This window comes from Phragmites australis, chromosome 7 (genome assembly GCF_958298935.1).
Source record: "Phragmites australis chromosome 7, lpPhrAust1.1, whole genome shotgun sequence".
NCBI classification, from domain to species: Eukaryota; Viridiplantae; Streptophyta; class Magnoliopsida; order Poales; family Poaceae; genus Phragmites; species Phragmites australis.
Window position 1 is genome coordinate 7,752,023 of NC_084927.1, and position 22,206 is coordinate 7,774,228.

Consider the following 22,206-nt stretch of genomic DNA (forward strand, 5'->3'; position numbering starts at 1 on the left):
TACCAGGAAGTGACCGGTATTAAAGGCTTAGGCTGATGGGTGTCACTCTGGCACCCTGGCGTGATGAAGACTATCCAGACACCCCTGACAGTGCGGCCCCACAATGCAATTGGCGACCGGCTCACCCCCTTTAGAGGGCTGGTACCATGATAATTACCACGGTGAATATTTATCTCCCGACAGAATAGAAGGTAGTTATCCGGGATAAGGTTCAGTAATTTAGCCGAATCCCAGATATTTGTACTTTATGATAACTTATACGCTAAGCCACGCATGGCCCTATAAATAGGAGGCCATGGTCCTCTTGAGGGAGGGGGGAGAGAGGACCCAACAGAATGGCAAAAACAAAAGCACACCACAGCGAATGTCGTGATACTCCCCTCCCAGAGTGATACATTTTTCTATCACCAATATATTCGTGGTGTTCCTTCATCTCAAACATCGTCTCCAAGCTTGAGTCTCCTCCTTAGAAGAAACTCTCTCCGTACTTGCTGGGGCAAGATGAACTCTTGCACCAATAGCGTGCCGTTCATGCGGACCCGAACACAGAAGTGCTAAGAGAGATAGGAATCCACCAGGAAAACCACCAAAGAATTGGATAAAACTGCCATACCCACCGTTGCGAGCATGCAACCCTATGCATGGATGCCTCAGCCATACGCACCGTATGCATACTCCAGCCCCGCTGCCGTATGGGACGGCGTTCCCCCGACCTTGGCCAACTCAAAACCCTAGGTCGGCACAGGAACCCCAGATGGCGTGGAGGCCTTCCCGCCTCTACCCAACGAAGACCTCACCACCTCAGGACAGGACGCGGCCGAAGTCACAGCCAAGCAGGACGCCTTCCAATGGTTCTGGGCGGTCCAACCCAGGAGTACTACTACCTAGGAGTGGTCCCCAGGCGTCCTCTTCGACCACACCTGGGATACCCTGAGTGAGCCAACATTTTCAGAAAGTCTGTCCACTCAGCGCCCTCCTTGGGCCCCTCCGACGAAAGAGGGTTCCAAGGAGACGGAGGGCTCAAGGGTGCTTGGACCCTGCTAGCGCCTTCGACGATGTAACACCAACCACGCGCAGGGAACCCCAAGCCCACCTCGTCCAGTGAGGCATAGTCAGAATCACTCTGGCTCCAAAAGTTGGTTCACTAGGCATCCTCGATGGTCTCCCAAAGGGAAGGAGCCCCTGGGGAGACCACCGGCCCCGGGACACACCACCTTCGGCCGTGACCCCGATGACAACTCCAAGCTCTGGTGCCCTCGGAGGCACACGGGTGAATCCTACACGGACCAGGGCGCGGCCACAACACCAACGACTGCCGCACCATCATGACCTTCCGGGAGGAATACCTTGGAAGGCAAGCAGAATACCTGGCCACAGAAGGAGCGGGCGAGGGATGACACAGGGTTCAGAGGCCTGGGGTAAACTCCGAGGCAAATCTCCGGCCCCTCAACCCTACACTGTCACTACCAACCCTACTACCAACGGTACCACATCCAGTAACAAGAACTGAGTCGGGGACACGCCGTCGCCAGGCTCTGGACGGAATATTTCTAGAGCCGGGCAACGGTCAAGGACCGAGGCGGTCAAGCACTGCCTCTCCTGACTAGCCTTCGGCTACGCCTCCAACATGCCGTCGCTAGGCTCCGGGCGGTTTACCTTTGAGGCCGGGCAACGGCTAAAAGGCTGAGGGGGTCAAGCACTGCCTCTCCCAGCCTAGCCATAGGCTTCGAGGTCACCAAGCCTCACAATAGAGGCCTTATTTCTACAAAGGTACGTCCCCTGTTAAAACTACCAAATAGTTTACCTAGTGATCCATCTTTTATAAGGCAAGGTTAGAGTTTGTTGGAGGCCTCCAACCTTACTGCTAGGAAGTTACATTTTCACTTAGCATGAATAGTTATATCACTTAACTTTGTTTTACACTACAAATAGCTTCTTATTGCCAATAGTAGACTGCAAAACTTAGCTAGTATAACCATGCAAAATCCCTACACTCCCGCAGACTCATTATGCCTAGGTCCCTTGGGGGGCGGGCCTGCCCAGGTTTCCTGGAAGGCATTGTGTTGCCTTGGAAGCGTAGTTGCCATGTATCAAGGGATTTTCTTGATAGACCGTGTTGCGACGCCACCCGTAGGACATGTTCGACTGGTTTGACAAGCCCACTTATCGCGGACGTAGCATTCCTAGGTCAACTGGAAGGCGAGACTGCATAGATTTCCTGGAAGGCATTGCGTAGTCTCGGTAGACAGTGAGACCCACACCCCGCGGGCGCCGCTTATGCCTAGGTCACCTGCAAGGCAGATTATGCCCAGGGTGCCCTGGAAGGCATTTGCATAGCCTTAGGTGTCGAAGCCACGCCCCGGGGGATGTCCCTGGTGGCAGAGTTGCGGTGCTCCAAGGAATGCTGTCGCAAGAAATCCTCGTTGCACGACATGCCTACACATTGCGGGCGTAACATGCCTAGGTCACCTGGAAGGCAAGACTGCCTAGGTTTTTTGGAATGTATTGTGTAGATTCGATAGTGTGTAGATGCCGGTTATCAAGGGACTTCCTTGGTAATGTAGTTGTGGCGCCCTCGGAGGATTTCTCCGGAGGCGTGACAAGCCCACACACCAGAAAGCATCGCTTGCCTAAACCTAATGTCACCTGAAAAGGTTTCCCAGAGGGTAGGCTTTGCCCTGGTAGGAAGTGGAGCCCACACACCGTGGGCGTAGGATGCCTAGGTCACCTGGAGGCAAGACTGCCCAGGTTTCCTGGAAGGTATTGTGTAGCTTCGATAGTGTGTGGACGCCGCACATTAGGGGACTACCCTGATGTGAGGATGTAGTGCTCTAAGGAATGTTGTCGCAAGGAATCCTCTCTGCACGTTATATACCGCGGGCGCCGCTTATGCCTAAGTCACTTGCAAGGCAGATTATGCCCAGGGTGCCATGGAAGGCATTGCATAGCTTCGGTCATATAAATGCCATGCACCAGGGCACATCCTTGGTGGACAGTGTTGCGGTCCACCCTGGGTGTTTCCCTGGGAGCACGACATGCCTACACACCACCGGCGTAGCATGCCTAGGTCACCTAGAAGGCAAGACTTTCTAGGTTTCCTAGAAGGTACTGCATAGCTCCGATGGTGTCTAGGACCTTTGGCATTAATACAAGCCAAGGAGTCTTACCAAACATCTGTAAAAAATGGAGAGTCTTACTAAAACCTCTGACAAAGACGAAGAGTCTTTCCAAACCTCCGACAAAAAGAGAGTCTTTCCAAACCTCTGACAAAAACGGAGAGTCTTACCAAACATCCGATAAAAATAGAGTCTTTCTGTAACACCCTGATTTTCAGATTTCTCAAATTTCTAAAATTTTCCAAGTGTATTGAATAGCTTCACCAGTAGAATAGGTTTAAAACCTATTTTCTCAATCAATCAATCAATTAGGTTATTATTTTATGTACATTGCATGCTGAGTTTTGTTAGGAGCCAGGTAAATGCATTAGAGTTCTTTTTCTTTTCTTTCTCTTTGGTATTTTGAGTGAAAAAAAATTTAAAAAGGTTTTTACAAAACTCAGTAGTGAATAAGTTAAGGATCTTAATGGTTGTAATTCAAAATCTTTGAATTCATCATCTATTCAATCTTTGATCATACCTGATCCTTTTCAGGTCAATTCAAATCTTATCCAAATCCATATTTTAAGTCAATCTCTCCTCTTTCTCAAATTCTACCCAAATCCAAATTCAAATTCCTTATCTACTCCTATTCTTGTTTAACCTCATTTTTCGTTTCTCTTAAATTCACTTCAAGCTCAATTCAAATTCAAACCCTATTCAAATTTCTCTGCAAAAGTTTTTTTCTAAACTCTAGATATACCTAAAGTATCTTTGGGCTCAATCTTGCTCATGTCCAAACCCTTAGCCAAGTCATTTAGAAGGCCCAACAAAGGATCCACAAAATCTACAAATTTTCGCGGAGTCCTGGATAGCCTCATCTTCGCATGACATTTCGGAGTTCAAAACGGTCTCAAATGCAAGTCTTGAGAATACTAAAGTTGTAGGTCTCATCGAGAGCTTCGATTTGAACCTATGGAAGTCAACTTTCAGATAATGGAGCTAGGAGTTATGGCCCCGAAATCAGTGCTGCGTAGAGAAGTCCGAGTTCAAACAGTTTATCTTGTGGCGCATTTTTCGAAATCAAGATGATGTTTTCAGAAGTTTCAATGACTACCAAAGTTGTATATCTTTTCGAGTACTATAATTTAGAATCAAGAAACGTCAAATTTAGACTCCGGACGATAGAGATATCATCCTCGGAATACAAAGCTATGAAAAAGGAAACCGTAACCGACTCGAAATCGAATCCAATTCGTATTCGGTTTGGACTCCACCTAAACCAGCCGTCCCTAGCCCTATATATATGAGTTGCACGTCCTCTCCTACCCCTATTCCATGCCCTCAAGCCCTAGAAGTCGCTGCTGCCCTGTCCGTGTGTCGCCGGAGCGCCGCCATTCGCCGGAGCCACCGCCGCCGCCGCCCGTGATGCGCTACGTCGTCTTCTCCGCGAATCCTCCTTTTTCCACCATAAAAGCAATGTGAGGACCTCTTATTATCCTCCCTTACTACTGTTTTAGCATCATACTAAGTCCCTAGCCAAGCCTTAGCCCAGGCCAAAGCCCGATCTACACCGCCACGGTCGTCACCGTCGTGGACAGCCGCGAGACAGCCACGCTGTAGCCGATTGGCATCGATGTTCCCGACCGACTAGAGGTCAAATCACCAAGCCCTTTCACCGGTGCATGTCCCATGATGTTCCCCACGCCCTCACCAACCGGTTTGGCCAGTAGAGCAGCCAATCCGAAAGCCGTATGGATGCACCAACTGCGTCACAGCGTGTCTCATGGAGTCTTCTATGTTACCCTAGGAGCCCATCCCCGTTTGTGCAACGACACGACCAGGACGCCATTGCCAACCATAGCATGTCGCAGCCATCACCCGTCTCATCTCTGCTGATCATTCTTCCTCTCAGTGGATGATCTACCCAAAACTATGCCATAGCATTCTGTTCCTGGGATATATGAACATCTCTATTCAAATGGTTTCTCAAATTTCATAGCCAATCTCTGGGAACGCGAGCGTCTTCGTTCCTGCATCTGTTCGCGGTCACCACCAAACCTAGAAGCAGTCATCGTTATTTTACCGCTACCTCAGATGACTCCTACAAAACCAACCATACCGTTGAATTAGTCTTTCCGCGTTCTACGCCATGCTCCCCTCATTTCACTGCAACACCACTGAAGCCGACATCGATGTCAGTGACCACATGCCCGATCGCCATGTCCGACGAAACTCGAACCACCACCACTATATAGAGTCACCAGTAATATCCTAAACCTAGAAGCACAACCTTCGGCCTTTTTGATCCATCATAGGTGGTCGATACTAGATCTCTGCGTATCCTTTCTTTAATCCAAGATGGTACTTGCATAGCATGCCAAGTCAGCACCACATCATTCTCCTTAGCCTAGTCAGTGAAGTCTAGTCTGCCCTACACTTCTTGAATCTTGCGCAATAAATTTGTCAAGCCTGACAAAATGATTGTGCAATAAACTCTTTTCCCATAGGAAGATAACTCCAGTAAACTAGTTTTTTCTTTTTAGTCTAATCCATCTCCCGAAAGCTGTTCTCTTTTCATCTTAACTCCGATTTAGGCGATTCTTGTATCTAAATGTTTCTAAAATTTTCCCTATCCAACCATAGTGTTTTTAAAGTGTTTTAATGATATTTGGTATGTTGTTCTTACTTTTTGCTTTGTGTTGTTTATCGGTAGTTCTCGCGGTTAGTTGATAACGTTCTGGAGCAGTTCGAGGGACTTCAAGATCAAGATTTTGACAACAGTGAGCAGCATTGGGAAAAAGGCAAGTGTCCTTGATCATATTGAACCTATGTTTTTAAATGTTTTGTTTTACAAAATTGCATGCAGTGTCAATATGATGGGTAGTCACCTATGTTAGGGTTTTTCCTAGATTTTCCCTTATCATCCCTTGGAACCTAGATGGTTTATGGTTAGGTGTCTTTTATGGGTAGATTGCTTAGCCATGCTTTTAGAATGTTAAGAAGTGTCATAATCTTGACTAATAAACATATACAACATTGATTGTTAATGGTCTAGCAATATGGAACCTTAGGCCTTGAGCAAAGTAGTTTTGATGGTTATCATGGTTATGATGTTGGTTTAGTGTTTGCTCAAGTAACTTAAGTAAGGACCGGTTCGTGGAGCGACAACCCAAGAAGTAACGTACCAACCACGAGGCTGATATGGGTAAGGCATGACATACTGATTAGAGTCTATCCAGTGTGTGTTGGGTCAGCACAAAAGGGGGCTTCTAGGTAGGAGCTTTGCTCGCGTAAAGCCTGGCGGTGAAACCTAGTGGGCAGACACATACTGGATTAGTCTCTGGTTAGTGGAAAGTGTCATAGAGTGATTCTTGGTGGCACACCACTAGCGTGTGTTAAGTGTTTCACGAACACGGCAACATGGAATTCACTGACTCGTGGGGAAAGCTGGACAACCTCTGCAGAGTGTAAAACTGTTATAACAGCCGTGCTCACGGATATGAGAGACTTGGATCCTCACATGATTAGTGGGTTGTGGTTATGAGTTTGGTTGTGGTTCTAGTACAGGGAGTACTAGATGGTTATGGTTACGGTTTTGGTACAAGGAGTACTAGATAGTTATGGTTATGGTTCTTTTACAGGGAGTACTAGATGGTTGTGGTTATGGTTCTGGTACAGGGAGTACTAGATGGTTGTGGTTTTGGTTATAGTACAGGGAGTACTAGACGGTTATGATATGCAAGATGAGGAGCCTTGTATGCTAGGTGTTGGACTGTATGGGTTACATTCACTTAATAATTGCTTAATGCTTTTGAGTCCAAATATGTTTTTATTACTCGCATTTACGCAAATTTACTATGTGTTAGCCTATTCTTGTTATAAGCCTGCATATCATTACTTTTCCCCTACTTGCTGAGTACTCTATGTGCTCATACTTGCTATTTTCCCTATACCATGCGACATGTATGCTGCTGCTCAGTGAGTGAAGATGTTGAAGATTATCAAGACGAGTTGTGACGTTCTAGGCGCGTGTCTCCCGGTCAGTTGCATGCGGTGTTGTTGGGCACCAGTGCTTCTATTCCGCTGCAGATATCTTCATAGAAGACAATATATGTCAATTACTGTAAGAGTTTAATGTTATTTAATAGAAGTATTACTTTTGTTACTTCACCTGTGATGTCCTTATGTGTGTTGAACATCCTGGGTACACATAAGCCGTTTCTGGTTTTGGCCGTTAAAACTGGGTGTGACACTTTCCAAACCTCCAACAAGAACGGAGAGTCTTACCAAACCTCCGGCAAAAACGGAGAGTCTTATCAAAACTCTGGCAAAAATGGAGAATCTTACCAAAACCTCCGACAAAAATGGAGAGTTTTACAAAAACCTCCGACAAAAACGGAAAACCTTACAAAAAACCTCTGGTAAAAACAGAGAGCTTTATTAAAACCTCCGGTAAAAACGGAGAGCTTTATCAAAAGCTCCAGTAAAAACGGAGAGCTTTACAAAACCTCCGGTGAGAATGGAAAACCTTACCAAAACTTCCGGTAAAAATGGAGAGCTTTACAAAACCTCCGGTGAGAACGGAGAGCTTTTACAAAACCTCCGGAAAGAATGGAGAGCAATACCAAATCTCCGGTAAAAACGGTGAACTCTACCAAAAACCTCCAGTGAAAACGGAGAATTTTACCAAACCTCCGGTAAAAATGGAGAGCTTTTTCCAAACCTCCGCACAACGGGGAGCCTTCAAAACCTCCGCACCACGGAGAGACTTCCGAAAACCCCTGCAATGGAGATGTTTCTTCGATAACTCCGCCGGGCAAAAAGATTCTGAAAAGACCTAGCGGGAAAGGTACCCCGGTATCTTGAAGGCTAATGCCTCCGTGCCAAAAGGGTATGAAACCCGCTGGTCTCCAAAATACACCACACACCGATCGAAAAGGTACCAAGATCCCCCCCTACAGGGGAAGGTATGATCACGTGACTCAAACACGTATGGTAAAAGGTAACAACATTACCCTACCATCTCCTCCGAAAACACCTTTTACATGTTATTTTATGAGGGTTATCCATTGCAGAGATAGCAAGGCCGGGAAACGACTAAGGGCCGAGGGGGTCGCAGACCACCTCTCCCGCCTAGGCTTCGACTTCGCCTCCGACGCGCCTTCGCTAGGCTCCGGATGGAATACCTCTGGAGCTAGGCAGCGACCAAGGGCCGAGTGGGTCATAGACCCTCTCTTCCACCCGGCCTTCAGCTTCACCTCCAACGCATCATCGCTAGGCTCCGGATGGAATACCTCCAGAGCCAGGCAGCGGCTAAGGGCCGAGGGGGTCACGAACCCTCTCTTTCGCCCGGTCTTCGGCTTCGCCTCTAACGCGCCGTCACCAGGCTCTGGATGGAATACCTCTGGAGCCGGGCAGTAGCTAAGGGCCGAGGGGTCACGAACCCTCTCTTCCGCCTGGCCTTCGGCTTCACCTCCAACGCGTCGTCCCTAGGCTCCGGATGGAATACCTCCGGAACCAGGTAGCAGCCAAGGGCCGAGGGGGTCACGGACCCTCTCTTCTGCCCGGTATTTGGCTTCACCTCCGATGTGCCATTGCCAGGCTCCAGATGGAATACCTCCAGATCCGGGTGGTGGCCAAGGGCCAAGGGGGTCACATACCCTCTCTTCCGCCCGGCTTTCGGGTTCGCCTCCGACGCGCCATCACGAGGCTCCGGCTGGAATACCTCTGGAGCCGAGCGGTGGCCAAGGGCTGAGGGGGTCACGGACCCTCTCTTCTGCCCGGCCCTCAGCTTCACCTCCGACATGGCGTCGCCAAGCACCGAATGGAATAGACCACCTCTGCCGCCTAGCCTTTGGCTTCACTGCCGACGTGTCGTCGCCAGGCTCCGGATGGAGTACCTCCAGAGCCGGGCAGAGGCTAAGGGCCGAGGGGGTCGCGGACCGCCTCTCTTGACTAGCCTTCGACTGCGCCTCGGACACATCATCGCTTTCAACTCTGGCAGTTGCTAAGGAACCCAAAGGGTCAAGGACCACCTCTGGAGCTCATCTCCAAAGCTTCCAGAGGGACTTCACTGAGTCAGAAATCTAGAACAAATCAGGAAGGAGTACGCAGTAACCAGGCCCGAGGAGTACGCAGTAACCAAGGACGATGAGGTCGCCACTACTCCGCCCGGTTCTCCTTAGTTACCCTACGTATCCATCGGTCGTCAGAAAAACTAGCCGTCACCTTCGAAAAGGACGAAGAAGAATGGTTTGGATGCACGAAAGCACATACACACGTAGCCACCCATTCAAAAGGTCCTCTCGCATTGCGATATGGAGGGAGACATGACTGTTCCCGAAGATCCACGTTATATTATTAAACAACTAGTACATCCAGGAGATACAAACTAAAACAACCGTACAGAAATTGCCACGAAGAAGATGGATCCCAACGGAGCAAAACATGGAGAGAAAGAGTACAAGGTGACTAAGTCTAGCCGTGACATGGATATATCACAACATCACCAAGTACGTCATCTCGGTGACCACCTTCACCTCCTACGAGTCCTGGCAGGGGCCACGCATGAGACGGTGTTTGCGCCTCATCTGCAGCCTGCCATTGCGAAAGCTAATACAGTACCTGGCTCCCGAGCTGAGGACACTGAGGAGTCTGAGGAGGCCACCGGCGAGGCCCTTTCCCTCACCTTCGTGGCCTCTTCCTGCTTCGCCGTCGGGCCCACAGACGCCGGCTCACTCTCCCTTAGCAGGAGATCCCAGTCGATCTCCTTGTCGTCATCGGAGATATTGATGATCTCGACAGGCATGCCCTTCCCAGCCAAAGGTCGGACCAGAGCAGCGGACAATCACCTCCCCTGCAGAGGTGCAAGCCGTTCTGCCTCTGACACCTCTGCCAACGACCGAAACAGCCTGGCCCCCCAAGGAGCCATCAAGATCATCGATGTCTCCGAGAAGGATGAGGAGGAAGACAATGCCATACTCAAGTCAAGGTTAACTGCTACTTATGGGACTATGGAGACTCTAACTGGGTAACCCCCGGCTTTACACTCGAGCCACGTAGGTTCGGAAGATGAAGCGGGGCGAACGTCACCGTGTCCTCCCATTAAAGACCTAGGGGACAGGGCCGTGGGCCTATCCGGTTTCCCTCCAACATGTGGTAGCGCTCCACGACAAAATGCCTCGTTTTCTCGCGTGGATGTCCCATCACATTAATGAACCAAGCCCCTTTTGGCACATGACAGGATCACGGGCACAAGACCCTAGCGCCCCTCACATTATCCAGTCAGAACGTGGCAGTGGCACGTCTTGTCCCGCCAGGCGAACGTGTGGGATTCTCCAAACCCACACGAAACCTTTACTCTAGCGACTTCAGAGGATAGAGAATCGCCATCAGGCATCCTTGATACAATACCAAGCTGGGGTTGATTTTTCCTCTGCATCCTCTCCCCCGTCCGAAACATCAGGGCCCGAGAATGAGGGTGTACCATTGGGGGGAAAATAAGCCAGTCTGAGGATAACGGTTGAAGATCACCATCCAAGTCCTTACGAAGCCTTGATCTCCGAACCCTCTGCTAGAAGCTCGATCTCTGATATCATCAGATCCTTTCATGGTACCCCTTCGCACCTACGGAGCCTTCCCTTGGCTCCGCCAGTTTAACCCCCCAAAGCCTTCCAAAACACGATCTCCCGAAGCCTCGGTCCTCCGAAGCCTCAGCCTCCCGAAGTCCCGGCCCTCCAGGGTCCCGCTTCCCAATGCCTTCACCTCCCTGTTCTATGCCTCCCGAGGCCCTCGCCTCGGGATGATTGGGCCACCTTCCCAAAGGCAGCAGGGTGAGTCAGCAGGCCCTGGGAAGATCTGCCAAAAGGAGAGCGCCGATCGTGCTTTACCTGCCAAGAACTGACCGGCATTAAAGGCCTAGGCTGATGGGAGCCACTTTGGCACCCTAACGTGATGAGGGCTATCGTGACACCCCTAACAGTGCGGCGTCGGGCCACAATTGGCGACCGACTCGTCCCCTTCAGGGGGAAGGCACCATGATAATTACCACGGTGAATATTTATCTCCCGACATGATAGAAGGTAGTTATCCAGGATAAGGTTCAGTAATTTAGCCGGATTCCGGATATTTGTACATTATGATAACTTGTACGCCAAGCCACGCATGACCCTATAAATAGGAGGCCATGGTCCTCTAGAGGGAAGGGGGAGAGAGGACCCAACAGAACGGCAAAAACAGAAACACACCACAGCGAACGCCGTGATACTCCCCTCCCAGAGTGATACATTTTTCTGTTATCAATATATTCGTGGTGTTCCTTCCTCTCAAACTTCGTCTCCAAGCTTGAATCTCCCCTTTAGAAGAAACTCTCGCTGTACTTGCTGGGGCAAGACGAACTCTTACTCCAGCAACTGTAATGTCAAGGCCTACGTCAATGACATCATTGTGAAGAGCAAGCTTGAGACCAACCATGTCGCTGATCTCCGAGAAACATTTAGCAGCCTCTGGGCAGCAGGTGTGCACCTTAACCTGGAGAAGTTAACCCTAGCAATATCTATGCCATCACGAAGATGTCACCTCCCAACAATTCAAAGGAGGTCTAGCATTTGGCCGACCGCCTTGCAGCCCTTAGCCATTTTCTAACTAAATCAGCTCAGCATAGCTTTCCATTTTTCAAAGCATTGAGGGGCTCTGATCCTTTCAGGTCTGAAGTGCTAGGCCACATTTGATGCCCTCAAGGCCCACCTTTCCGACCTCAAAACGCCTGCAATACCCCTCCCTAGCGAAGGGCTCCTCCTATATCGATCCGCCTCTACCTCCGCTATCAGTGCTGCCCTAATACGGGAAAAGGAGAGTGAGGGTCAGGGTCATTCTACACAAAGGGCCATATACCTTGTGTCAGAGGCCCAGGGTGCTGTGCTTGCAACTCCTTTAAGTTGAGCATAATTGAATAGGTTAAATGAAACCAAATATTTTTTTTAAAATCTTTTGGGTGACGCAAAAACTCTATATAATTTCGTTCTTTGCTTACATTGATCTTTTGGGTACTCAGTAATCGGCTTGGATGAAATGGCTAATTGGCTAGAGCTATCTCCCCAACTTAGCATCACCAAAAGATAAAAGCATGGGCACACAGATCTTTGGTACATGTAGCCTGACGAGCCCACAGCCTCATCCGCTGCCATCCTAACACAACAATCTCACCACACATCCGACTACAAGCATCAAAGTCGTTACTGATTTGAGTACCTTTCAACTAAAAGAGGGACCTATTACAAGTGGAGCAAAGGAGAATTACCTTGCTTGGCATTACCGGAATGTAGAAACACGAGCCAGTGCTTCGGTGGTTGTATATTAAGGAGCCCACAACAAGATCTCCTGCTGGCGCAACCGTCGCATACAGCCGCCAATGCCATCGGGTCTCTCCGCCGACGATCAATCTCGTGCCTTTTGCATCTTCACTCTACATATGAATCTCAAACCAGGCGCACGGGCATGTACCTTAGATGGATTCGTGGCTTGGAAAACCAGATCGAACAGCTCGAGTATTCGGTTCAATTCATGAATTGGGGAACCAGATGGAATCGCTCGGCTGATTTGGGGAATCAGATGGAACACGTGCCCCCGCGTTTTGAGGTAACCGGCCACGATATCTCCAGGCGGAACACAAGCACCCGCGTTTTGAGGTAACCGGCCGCAATATCTCTAGGCTTCGAGAACGCACGCGAGACGAATACGCAAGTAGGAGCCCGTAGCCGGCCGATCCCGATTGAACGACCCACGCCAAGAGAGGGAACCCATCCGAGGCGAAGCCGTAACCACCCGATTGCAATCGGACGCCCTCCATTTTCTTGCCAGAGTGGCTTCACGGCCAAGTGCCTTTACACGCGCTTTGGTATTATAACTAGCAGATTGGCGCACCTACGTCGCGCCTTTTTTTTTCACAGAACATGACAAAAGAAAACTAAACAAATTAGATTCACCAATTTTAGGCATCTCAATATTTATTTATAAATTTATTAATATTTAATATTTTTATTTTGTTAAGGGGAAAACGGTAGTATTTTTATGCATGCATATAATTTTAATATGTAGACGACAGTAATACAAACCTAACAAAATTTGTTTCATTTTTTTTAAGTTTTAGATATTTTTCTGTGCATTTTAGATTATTTCAGCCGATTTATCTGTATAACTATTATACCTTTCGCTATTTTTCTGAAATTTCTAAAAAAATTGTATTATACGGATACATATATAGGTATGTATACGGATACATATATGTATTTGTATTTGTATATGGATATATATACGTATACGTATATATATACTTATACATATAAGTATATATGTGTATACATACACGGGTCCCACATGAACAGTACCTACAGTGCTACGGGCGCTGAGAATTGATCCCAGGCACTTTAGTATAGAGTAATTGATAAGATTTTGCTATCTGGATATGTTCATATATACTCTATTTGTTCACTTTTCTCTCAAGATATTTCGTGCAAGATTTGCGATCCCTGAAACGTTTCGTCACCAGGTTGTTTGATACAACAGCAATTTTTGGCTGTGCACGCCCTTTCTTGCTACTTTGTAAATTGGAACAAGCCATGTTATTTTCAAGAACTTCAGAATCTTGTGAAAATACACAAACACACCAGCTGACCTATACGACAAATTCAACCACGTATGCAGCCAAAATGAATTGAATAACTCAAAAGGAATACAATTAAACATCACCATAAATTTATTTCAAAAATGATGATGGAAATTTCTTTGATCCGCAAGAGTTCAGACCAGGCAAAATTACCCTTCATCCGCAAAATGGCAATCCTACTCTACACCTGAGTTGATCTGAACCAAAATTCTCAAACCAAAGTTCTACCCTTTCAATTGATCTGAACCATCTAAACAAAGGCCCCAAGGATGTTAAAATTTACACGGTAAGGGTTCCCTCTGCTGGCTCGACCACCTTCGGCTTTGGCTTCGGCTTCTCAACAACAATTGCCTGTGTGGTTAGGACCATTCCAGCAACTGAGGCGGCATTCTGGAGTGCGCACCTAGTCACCTTTGCAGGGTCAATCACACCAGCCTCGATCAGGTTCTCGTACTTATCTGTCATTGCATTGTAGCCCACTTCCCACTCACCGTCCTTGATCTTCTCAACAACCACTTCCCCTTCGACTCCAGCATTGTTTGCGATCAGTGCAGCAGGTGATACCAATGCCTGCAAAAGTTGACAAGATATAGTAAAGATCACAGCTGTTACTTAGAACTGTAACAGGAAGAAGTATAGTTTTGACTAGAACTAGCCTTAACTATGCAATTCGAATGCCAACAATACATTCACTAACTACTCGAGTCTACTGATCAACTTAGCAATGCACATCCTAGACGATGGGTCCTAGTTATGTTTTACCGGTACAGATAAACATATGTGCAGATAAACATATGTGCAAACGCATAATTATTAGATTGGTCCTCTAATAAATGCATTTCACACTATGTAATTTAAATAAAAAAATAGGCACAGTTCAATCCGTTGATATATACCAAGTTTTTCTTCTTTTTTCAGGGGGAGATATATACAAAGTTACCTTTTGAATAATGTCAGCACCAAGGCGCTCATCAGGGTCTTCAATTTTTTCTTTGATCGCAGGGACAAGAGTAGACAGGTGCACATATGCTGTACCACCTCCAGGAACAATGCCCTCCTCAATAGCTGCAAAAGTGGCATTTTTTGCATCCTCAATACGTAGCTGGCGGTCCTCAAGCTCAGTCTCAGTTGTAGCTCCAACCTTGATAACAGCAACACCACCAGAAAGCTTTGCAATTCTCTCAGACAATTTCTGGGAATCATATATCAAATCAGTTTCAGCAAGCTCCTTCTTTAGCTGTGCAACCCTCGCCTGGATCTCATCTTTGCTAGCAGCATCTGCTATGAGGGTCGTTGTAGTCTGATGTATTGTGACTTTCCTTGCTGTCCCAAGTTGCTCTACTGTAGCATTCTCAACCAACAAACCAAGATCTTTTGCTAGGAATTCAGCCCCTGCAAGTGAGTTACAGGACAAGCAAAGAGGAAATTGAGAAAAAATGCAAGTATAACAAAAGAGTTAAAAAAAAAAGTCACTGTCTACAAACAGTCGATGGATAACGAAAACAACAAACATAAACAAAGAATGAAATGCATAGATTAAGGTACTGCAGCAGTCACTTGCCAGGAGCTCTATAATGTTCGGTAAGCGGGAGCTCTATAATGTTCGGTAAGCTGAAACATCATGAACGATGCAAATGTACACCAAGAACCATGGTTTCTCTCGCAGACTGATACTTATACACGAAAACTTTAATATTTAGGGTTCAAAAGTTGTCCTGTGGCACTGGACTTCGAGTAAACTAATGAACCTAAGGAGATGTCCAATAAGTTGCTGGTAAGTATGACAAGGATAATTGATAACTCTGATATTTAGAGGTGCTGAGTTCAACTTCTGATGTTCCATCAACGAGAAATGCCAAACACCAGCAATATATGATATCACAAAGTTTAGTATGATTCGTGATAGATGAGGAATACGATCCATGAAACTGTGCAATCCCAACTGGCATCCATGGTATTGATAAAAGCCCACCCATGGTGTGGTCACTTGACAGTCTCATCCAATTTTGTTCAAGATAAGGCAAGAAACTATGGAACAGTAGATGATCTAAAGATCTACTGGATTTATTGTGATAAATGGCTTGGCCCTTGGACAATTTATATGGAATAACAAAATAATATAATTATATCTCTATTAGTTGCAACTTTGCTTTGAGGATGGAACAAAAGCAATGAGACTTAGATCATTCAAAAGGAATACAGCAACAGCAGAGAACAACAACAATATGAACCAATATGATGAAAGAATTAAGAAAAAATGGCACAGTTGGTTGCGAGATAAAACCTGTAACAATGGCAATATCCTGAAGGACAGCCTTCCGCCGCTCACCAAAGCTTGGGGCTTTGATCGCTGCAACATTAATAATTCCCCGAAGCTTGTTTACTACAAGAGTTGCCAAAGCTTCACCAGTAATGTCCTCAGCAATAATGAACAGCGGGGCTCTCAGCTGCGTGGTCTTCTCCAGAAGTGGAATAATTTCCTTTATGCTTGTGATCTTCTGATCAGTAATAAGAACCTTAGCATTCTCAAACTCCACAATCGATTTCTCAAGGTTTGTCACAAATTGTGGGGATATGTATCCACGGTCAATCTGCATTATTTTAATAAAAATTGAGAACTTGTAATAGTACATATGCATTGCTATACAATACGGAGTTCTATTATATGTAACAATTTGAAGTTATTTAAAAAAATATGAATTTATGTTTCATAGATAGAAAGATAATGATTGTACGAGCTGAGTTTCAACAAACCTCCATTCCTTCTTCAACTTCAACGGTTGTCTCAAAAGATGATGAAGACTCAATAGAAAGGACACCATCTGGGCCAACTTTATCAATAGCATCGGCAATCATGGATCCAATGAACTCATCATTGCCAGCAGAGATAGAGGCAACAGCTGTAAGACAGAACAAACTCCAAATTAGGCATATATTATCTTCTGAATCCACATTTTGTTTTAAATATAATTCATTTATGTAATAAAAAAGAATATTCTTACCAACATGAAATTATGGTTTATGAAGCGCAAAATAAGTGAGAAACACATGGTATGACATGAAAAACACAACAATCACCTTTGATATCACCACGGCCCTTCACTGGTCTAGCCTTGTTCTCCAGCTCCTCAATTAGACCCTGTACAGTTTTGTCTATTCCCTTCTTAAGTGATACAGGGTTTGCACCAGAAGTTACACTCAAAAGGCCCAGCTTGATTATTTCTCGAGCAAGGACAGAAGCAGTTGTAGTTCCATCACCAGCAGAATCATTGGTTTTGCTAGCAACCTTTGACCATGAACAAGTGGAGAACATGGCTTAGGAATACTGAATTCTGTAATAACACAATGATACAACATATCTAAATTTCTTTAAGAGAAAGTGTCACCTCACGAATCAATGCCGCGCCAGCATTTTCCATGGGATCATACAGCTCAATAGCCCGGGCAATAGTGACTCCATCATTTATAACTTTGGGAGCACCGTACTCATCCAGCACTACATTCCTCCCTGCAAAAACAGCCCAAAGGCCACAGATTGCTTCAGCTGAACAGAGCTGTAAATTTTCCTTTCAATTGATGTTCTCACCTCAATTTAAATTTACACAAAAGGGCTCCTTTACGGTACCCCGGTTACCTGTTAAGAGGTAAGAGCTAAAATAAATCTGGACTATTGATTTTTGGGAACGAGAAAAGAATTTGAGTGTTAAAAAATCGATTAACCGGCTACTCCCGGTCACCGTATCTCCCCTAATCATGCGAACCAGGACGCCGGGCTCTTTTCTCCTGCGATGTCTTTCCTTTCGTAGCCCCAAATTACGGCGGATGGAAAGCCTCCCCGATCTCCCTCTTGCACTGATCCATTCCTCGATTCACGGCGAAATTGATGGGGATTTCATTCCATGGGAGATCAAAACGGAATCGGTTGCGGAGGCGGTGTTGAATAGGGTCATCGTTGCCGCCCACGCCGCTCCCAGGCTCCGCCATCAACGCCTACGCCGCCTCCGGCAGAGTCCTCTTCCGCTGACGGCCACACCTATGCTTGCCGTCACTCGCGCTGTCCCCGCAGGGCCACCCCGCCAGCCCCCTATCATCAGCGTCACAGACGAAGCATCTACGGTCGCCGGCGCTGACGGCCACCCCAGCACCCTGCGTCAGTAGCGCCCCCGGGGAGCAACATTCCGGGGACCAGCTCTCCGCCTCCGACGCCTCGGTGAGTGGCGCTTGCGTGCGAATTCGTGCAGAGCCCACTGCTTGCGAGCAGGAGCGAGGACTATAGGCTTTCGTTCCGGCTGCGTCCCGAGGAGGTAGTTCGAACATGATTAACACACGCTTTACTGTATTTTCTGGACCATGGCAACATCATCTGCTGTGGGAATTCGATTTTTCATCTATATAATGTGCGGTGCAGTGGTACTGTAGTTGAATTATGAGTAATACGAGGAACATTGCAGTAACTGTTGTTGCTATCTTCATGTATTTTCCTTTATTCGACTGATAGGATCCTTTTGATAGTTCTAGTATCATACGCCTGTTTCGAATTGACGTGACCCACCGTTGTCATTGGTAATTTGTTACATATGTACAATTCAGTTCAGTGCAGTGCAGTGGCACTGTAAAAAGTGGTAGAAGCTACATATGTACAATTCAGTTCAGTGCAGTTAATTATTGAAAACTTGTACATATTTCAATTTTATGTACGTTCATGCCTCCTACAAGCATTGTGCAACACACGTGACCAAAGCATGACCATGGTGCAACACACTTGACACGTGACCAAGGAGCAACACACCCAGAGCAAAATCCGGCAATCTTTAACGTTCATTAGTTGTCACATGCAAGATTCAAGAAACGTGCTGAGCAAAATCTGGCATGCTTTAATGGTCATGAGTCATCTTCTTTTAATTTCACACATTAGATGGAGGATTCTTAGTTATTTAGAGGTACCGTAAAAGTTGCCTACACAAAAATGTGTGATGGTTAGAATATAATATGTTTATTATCTAAGAATCGAACAATATGACACTAAACAGGCCAATGTGGCATGTAATTAGCTTTTAAGTATCGAAATTTACAATTGATTAAATCACTGTGTTCCTCCTTCGCTAAAGATACAGAACATATGGAACAATTTGATAATCTTGTGGAATCAGGGGCACCGAAGTAACACAGAAAAGCCAGTGTTGCATTATTCGAGCATGAAGTAGCCAATGCATGTCGCAATTTTGGAGAGGGAACATAACTAATCCTCTCACAGCTTGTGTTGTATTGTAGCAGCTGGGCGTTAGTTACCTCGGGGCCCGAGCGTGACGCCCACGGCGTTGGCGAGCTTCTCGACGCCGGCCTGGAGCGCCGCCCGGGACTTCTGGTCGAAGGCGATGTCCTTCGCGTCCGCACGCACCACGAACCGCTGCGACCGGCCGTTCCTGGCCCTCCTCGTCCTCCCCTGCTCGCAGCCAACAACACAATTGAAACCTTCAGAACTCACCATAAAATAGAATTGGAAAGATGGCTCACGAGCGTACAAAATTGAGCAAGAAACCACAATTGGAGAAGAAATAAAGCCCCCGAATTGGGCACGAAACTGCAATTCAGAAGGCCTCAGCTGTCCAAGAAACCGCATTTGAGGAACAAAGAAACGCTCCAATTGTCCAAGAAACCACCATGTCCCCAGGAAAGCAAGAAACCGCGCGCGAGAGCGTAGAAAGAGTGGCAGACCTGAAAGAGGGGGCGGAGGAGGGAGGCAGTAGAGATGGCGTTGGCGGAGGCCATCGGGAGGGGAGCTGGTGTTGAGTCGAGAGGATAAGGTGGAGGGGAGAAGGATTTGGAGGCAGAGGTGAGGTGAGGTGAGGTGAGGCGGGGGTTTAGAGATGAGGCTGTGCGGTTTTTATATACGGGAGATTGAGACGTTCTTTTCTTTGCGAAATGGGAACAAAAAATTCATTTTTCTGAGAGGAAAAACAAAAATATATTTTCAAGGAGCTGTGTGAATTTTGTGTATGTTTAAAGTATGCTTCTGAAAATGGCTTCTTTTTCTTGGGTGCTGTGGTATGTGCATCCAAAAGAACGAAAATAAAGTACTTGGTTAGGTTTCACCTCTGATTCTTTTTATTTTAAAATATTTTTCAATCGAACACAAAACAACTTCAAGCATACACAGGTGCAATGCCATTAAGATCTTGTAAACATAGTACAAGAATTAAATGGTGATGATTAGTAGAGATATAGAAACATACCCAAAAAACCCGCATTCAACTTTGAGGAAATTTTTACCTATAAAAATGGGTGTTGCCTCTTAGGTATGTAGGCATGCCTATTGACGTTAAGAGGTTGACAAATTCTATCTGTGTAAGCATGTAGAAAACAAATTTGAAACTAAACTGGGATGATGGAAAGGAAAGTTACGGTCAATTGGAGGTAGATTAGTTCAGTTGAAATCAAGTTTATCCAATGTGTCGATGTATATGCTGTCTTTGTATCATTTGCCTAAAGGAGTTCACTAACACAAAACATGTCAATACAGACGAACGGTTTCCCTCTCGTCTAAAAAAAAGGATCCGGAATAAACAAGATATTGCAAATGGTTCAACGACGTTTGCTATAACAAATCATTGTGGACGGCCACGACAAAAAATAGTCTGCTTTGTGGATAATATTATAGGCTGTTCTATGATTGAACTATCTAACATGTAGACAACATTATAGATGGCTCCCCTAGTGAACTGATAGCATTTGGTTCCATATTACAGACATCTCTCGTTAGGAACCGACAACAGTTTGTTCACATTACAAATGGTTCTCCTTGGGAACCCACAACAGTTTGCTTCGTATTACAAATGGTTCTCCTTCGGAACCGACAACAGTTGGTTGCATATTACAGTGGTAGGAGCCATCTAGAATAACTCAACTAATTATAGAAAGTCCTCCTTGTAACCGCCTAGAATAACTACAACACTAGCTAGGCATATCATTGCATACCGATTACTAACCTCACGGATACTAGCCATGCCCCCTACATACATATAAATATCATATACAAGCACACATACATAGATCAACCACAATATCACAAGTACATCCAAACTAACACATCACAAGTTTATTTGATGTCCAATCCCCATTTTGGTCAACTTTTAGCAAAGCATTACAATTATCGGACAAAAGGGAACAATGATATTACTTTTACAATTAGTCTTTGTGATCCCCTTTCTCTACTTCTAGAATCCTTGTCACCGAGGAATTCAATTGAACGCTTCCAAAGCATATGTATGATTTTGATACATCCTAAAGGATGCACTTGAGTAACCATAAATCTATTCATAGCATTTGAGCAAAGTTGAGTAAATACTAGGCTTTTGGCCGTAAAATACGACATACCGCGCCATGGGCCCATACATAGTTACAATATACCTCTGTTGAGCCAACAAAAAGCTTTTATACGGAAATTCTAAAACTACTTAAACAAATAGGAAAATGGAAAAGTCCAACTAAAATCAACTAAATTACTAAAGTTCATTCATATATGAAGAACGACACAATTAAATCTATAATTACACTAGGAACTGCCACATTTCATCTCATTAAGACACTTTCATCATAGAGTATTAAAATCCTCCCACTAGTCATGCAATCCCACCCAACTTATAATAAGTAGCAGATTGCGCAAAAATTTAATGTGGAAAAGGCAACACAAATACTCACAATGCATAGACACTACGTGAAAAGAAGTCAGTAGTGACGGTGATAACCGGCATTAGTAACGGGTCCCATACCCATCACTCTTATCAAGTCATTAGTGATAGATCATTAACAAGGTCATTAGTGATGGGTCGTAACCGTGACCCATCACTATTGATTGAATATTAATTATGGGTTATAATATTGACCCGTCACTAATGATCAATGAACATTTTTCGTATTTTTTAGACACAGAAAAGTCAAAAAATATGTTTTCACCCGAGCCATCCCAACACAGGTCCATCCCATATGCCTCGCAAGCCACACTTTTTTTATATTGTTTTCAAGTTTGCGTTCCACGGGAATCGAACCCACGACCTCCTCCTCGCGCGTGTAGCTACCTTACCACCTCTGCTATCACGTAGTTGTGATAGAAACCAGATATTTTTATCTTTTTCACCTTCTTTTCCAAAGGTCATTAGTAATGCGTCATGCATGACCCATCACTAATGACTAATTTTGCCAAATTTCGTCGAGGGTTATAATTTGATATGTGATCCGGAGTGTATTTGGTAAAACAGGTATAACTTTTGCATATGGACTATGATTTCAACGTTTTTTTACTCTACGGACATCTAAAAAAAGATACATTCATTTCTCTTCAACTATGTCAAGTTCGAAGACTTTTTTGAGGCTAAAAATGGCTTGGAAGATTGAGTTTTCGCCCTCGAAAGTTTTTGCACTATTTTTGAAACGTGTGTTTGTGTCCAT

General features: G+C 45.7%; 1 protein-coding gene across 1 annotated transcript; it reads right to left on the bottom strand.

Moving 5' to 3' along the window:
* Nucleotides 1-13,828: 13,828 nt before the first annotated feature.
* LOC133923939 (ruBisCO large subunit-binding protein subunit alpha, chloroplastic) lies at nucleotides 13,829-19,633 on the bottom strand. Its single transcript, XM_062369249.1, has 8 exons — nucleotides 19,477-19,633; nucleotides 19,051-19,204; nucleotides 17,148-17,269; nucleotides 16,840-17,047; nucleotides 16,516-16,661; nucleotides 16,046-16,352; nucleotides 14,702-15,153; nucleotides 13,829-14,331 (listed from the first exon to the last, which is right to left on the bottom strand). Exons 1-8 carry the CDS (start codon nucleotides 19,528-19,530, stop codon nucleotides 14,041-14,043), a joined length of 1,734 nt encoding a protein of 577 aa, XP_062225233.1. The 5' UTR covers nucleotides 19,531-19,633; the 3' UTR covers nucleotides 13,829-14,040.
* Between the last annotated feature and the right edge of the window lie 2,573 nt (nucleotides 19,634-22,206).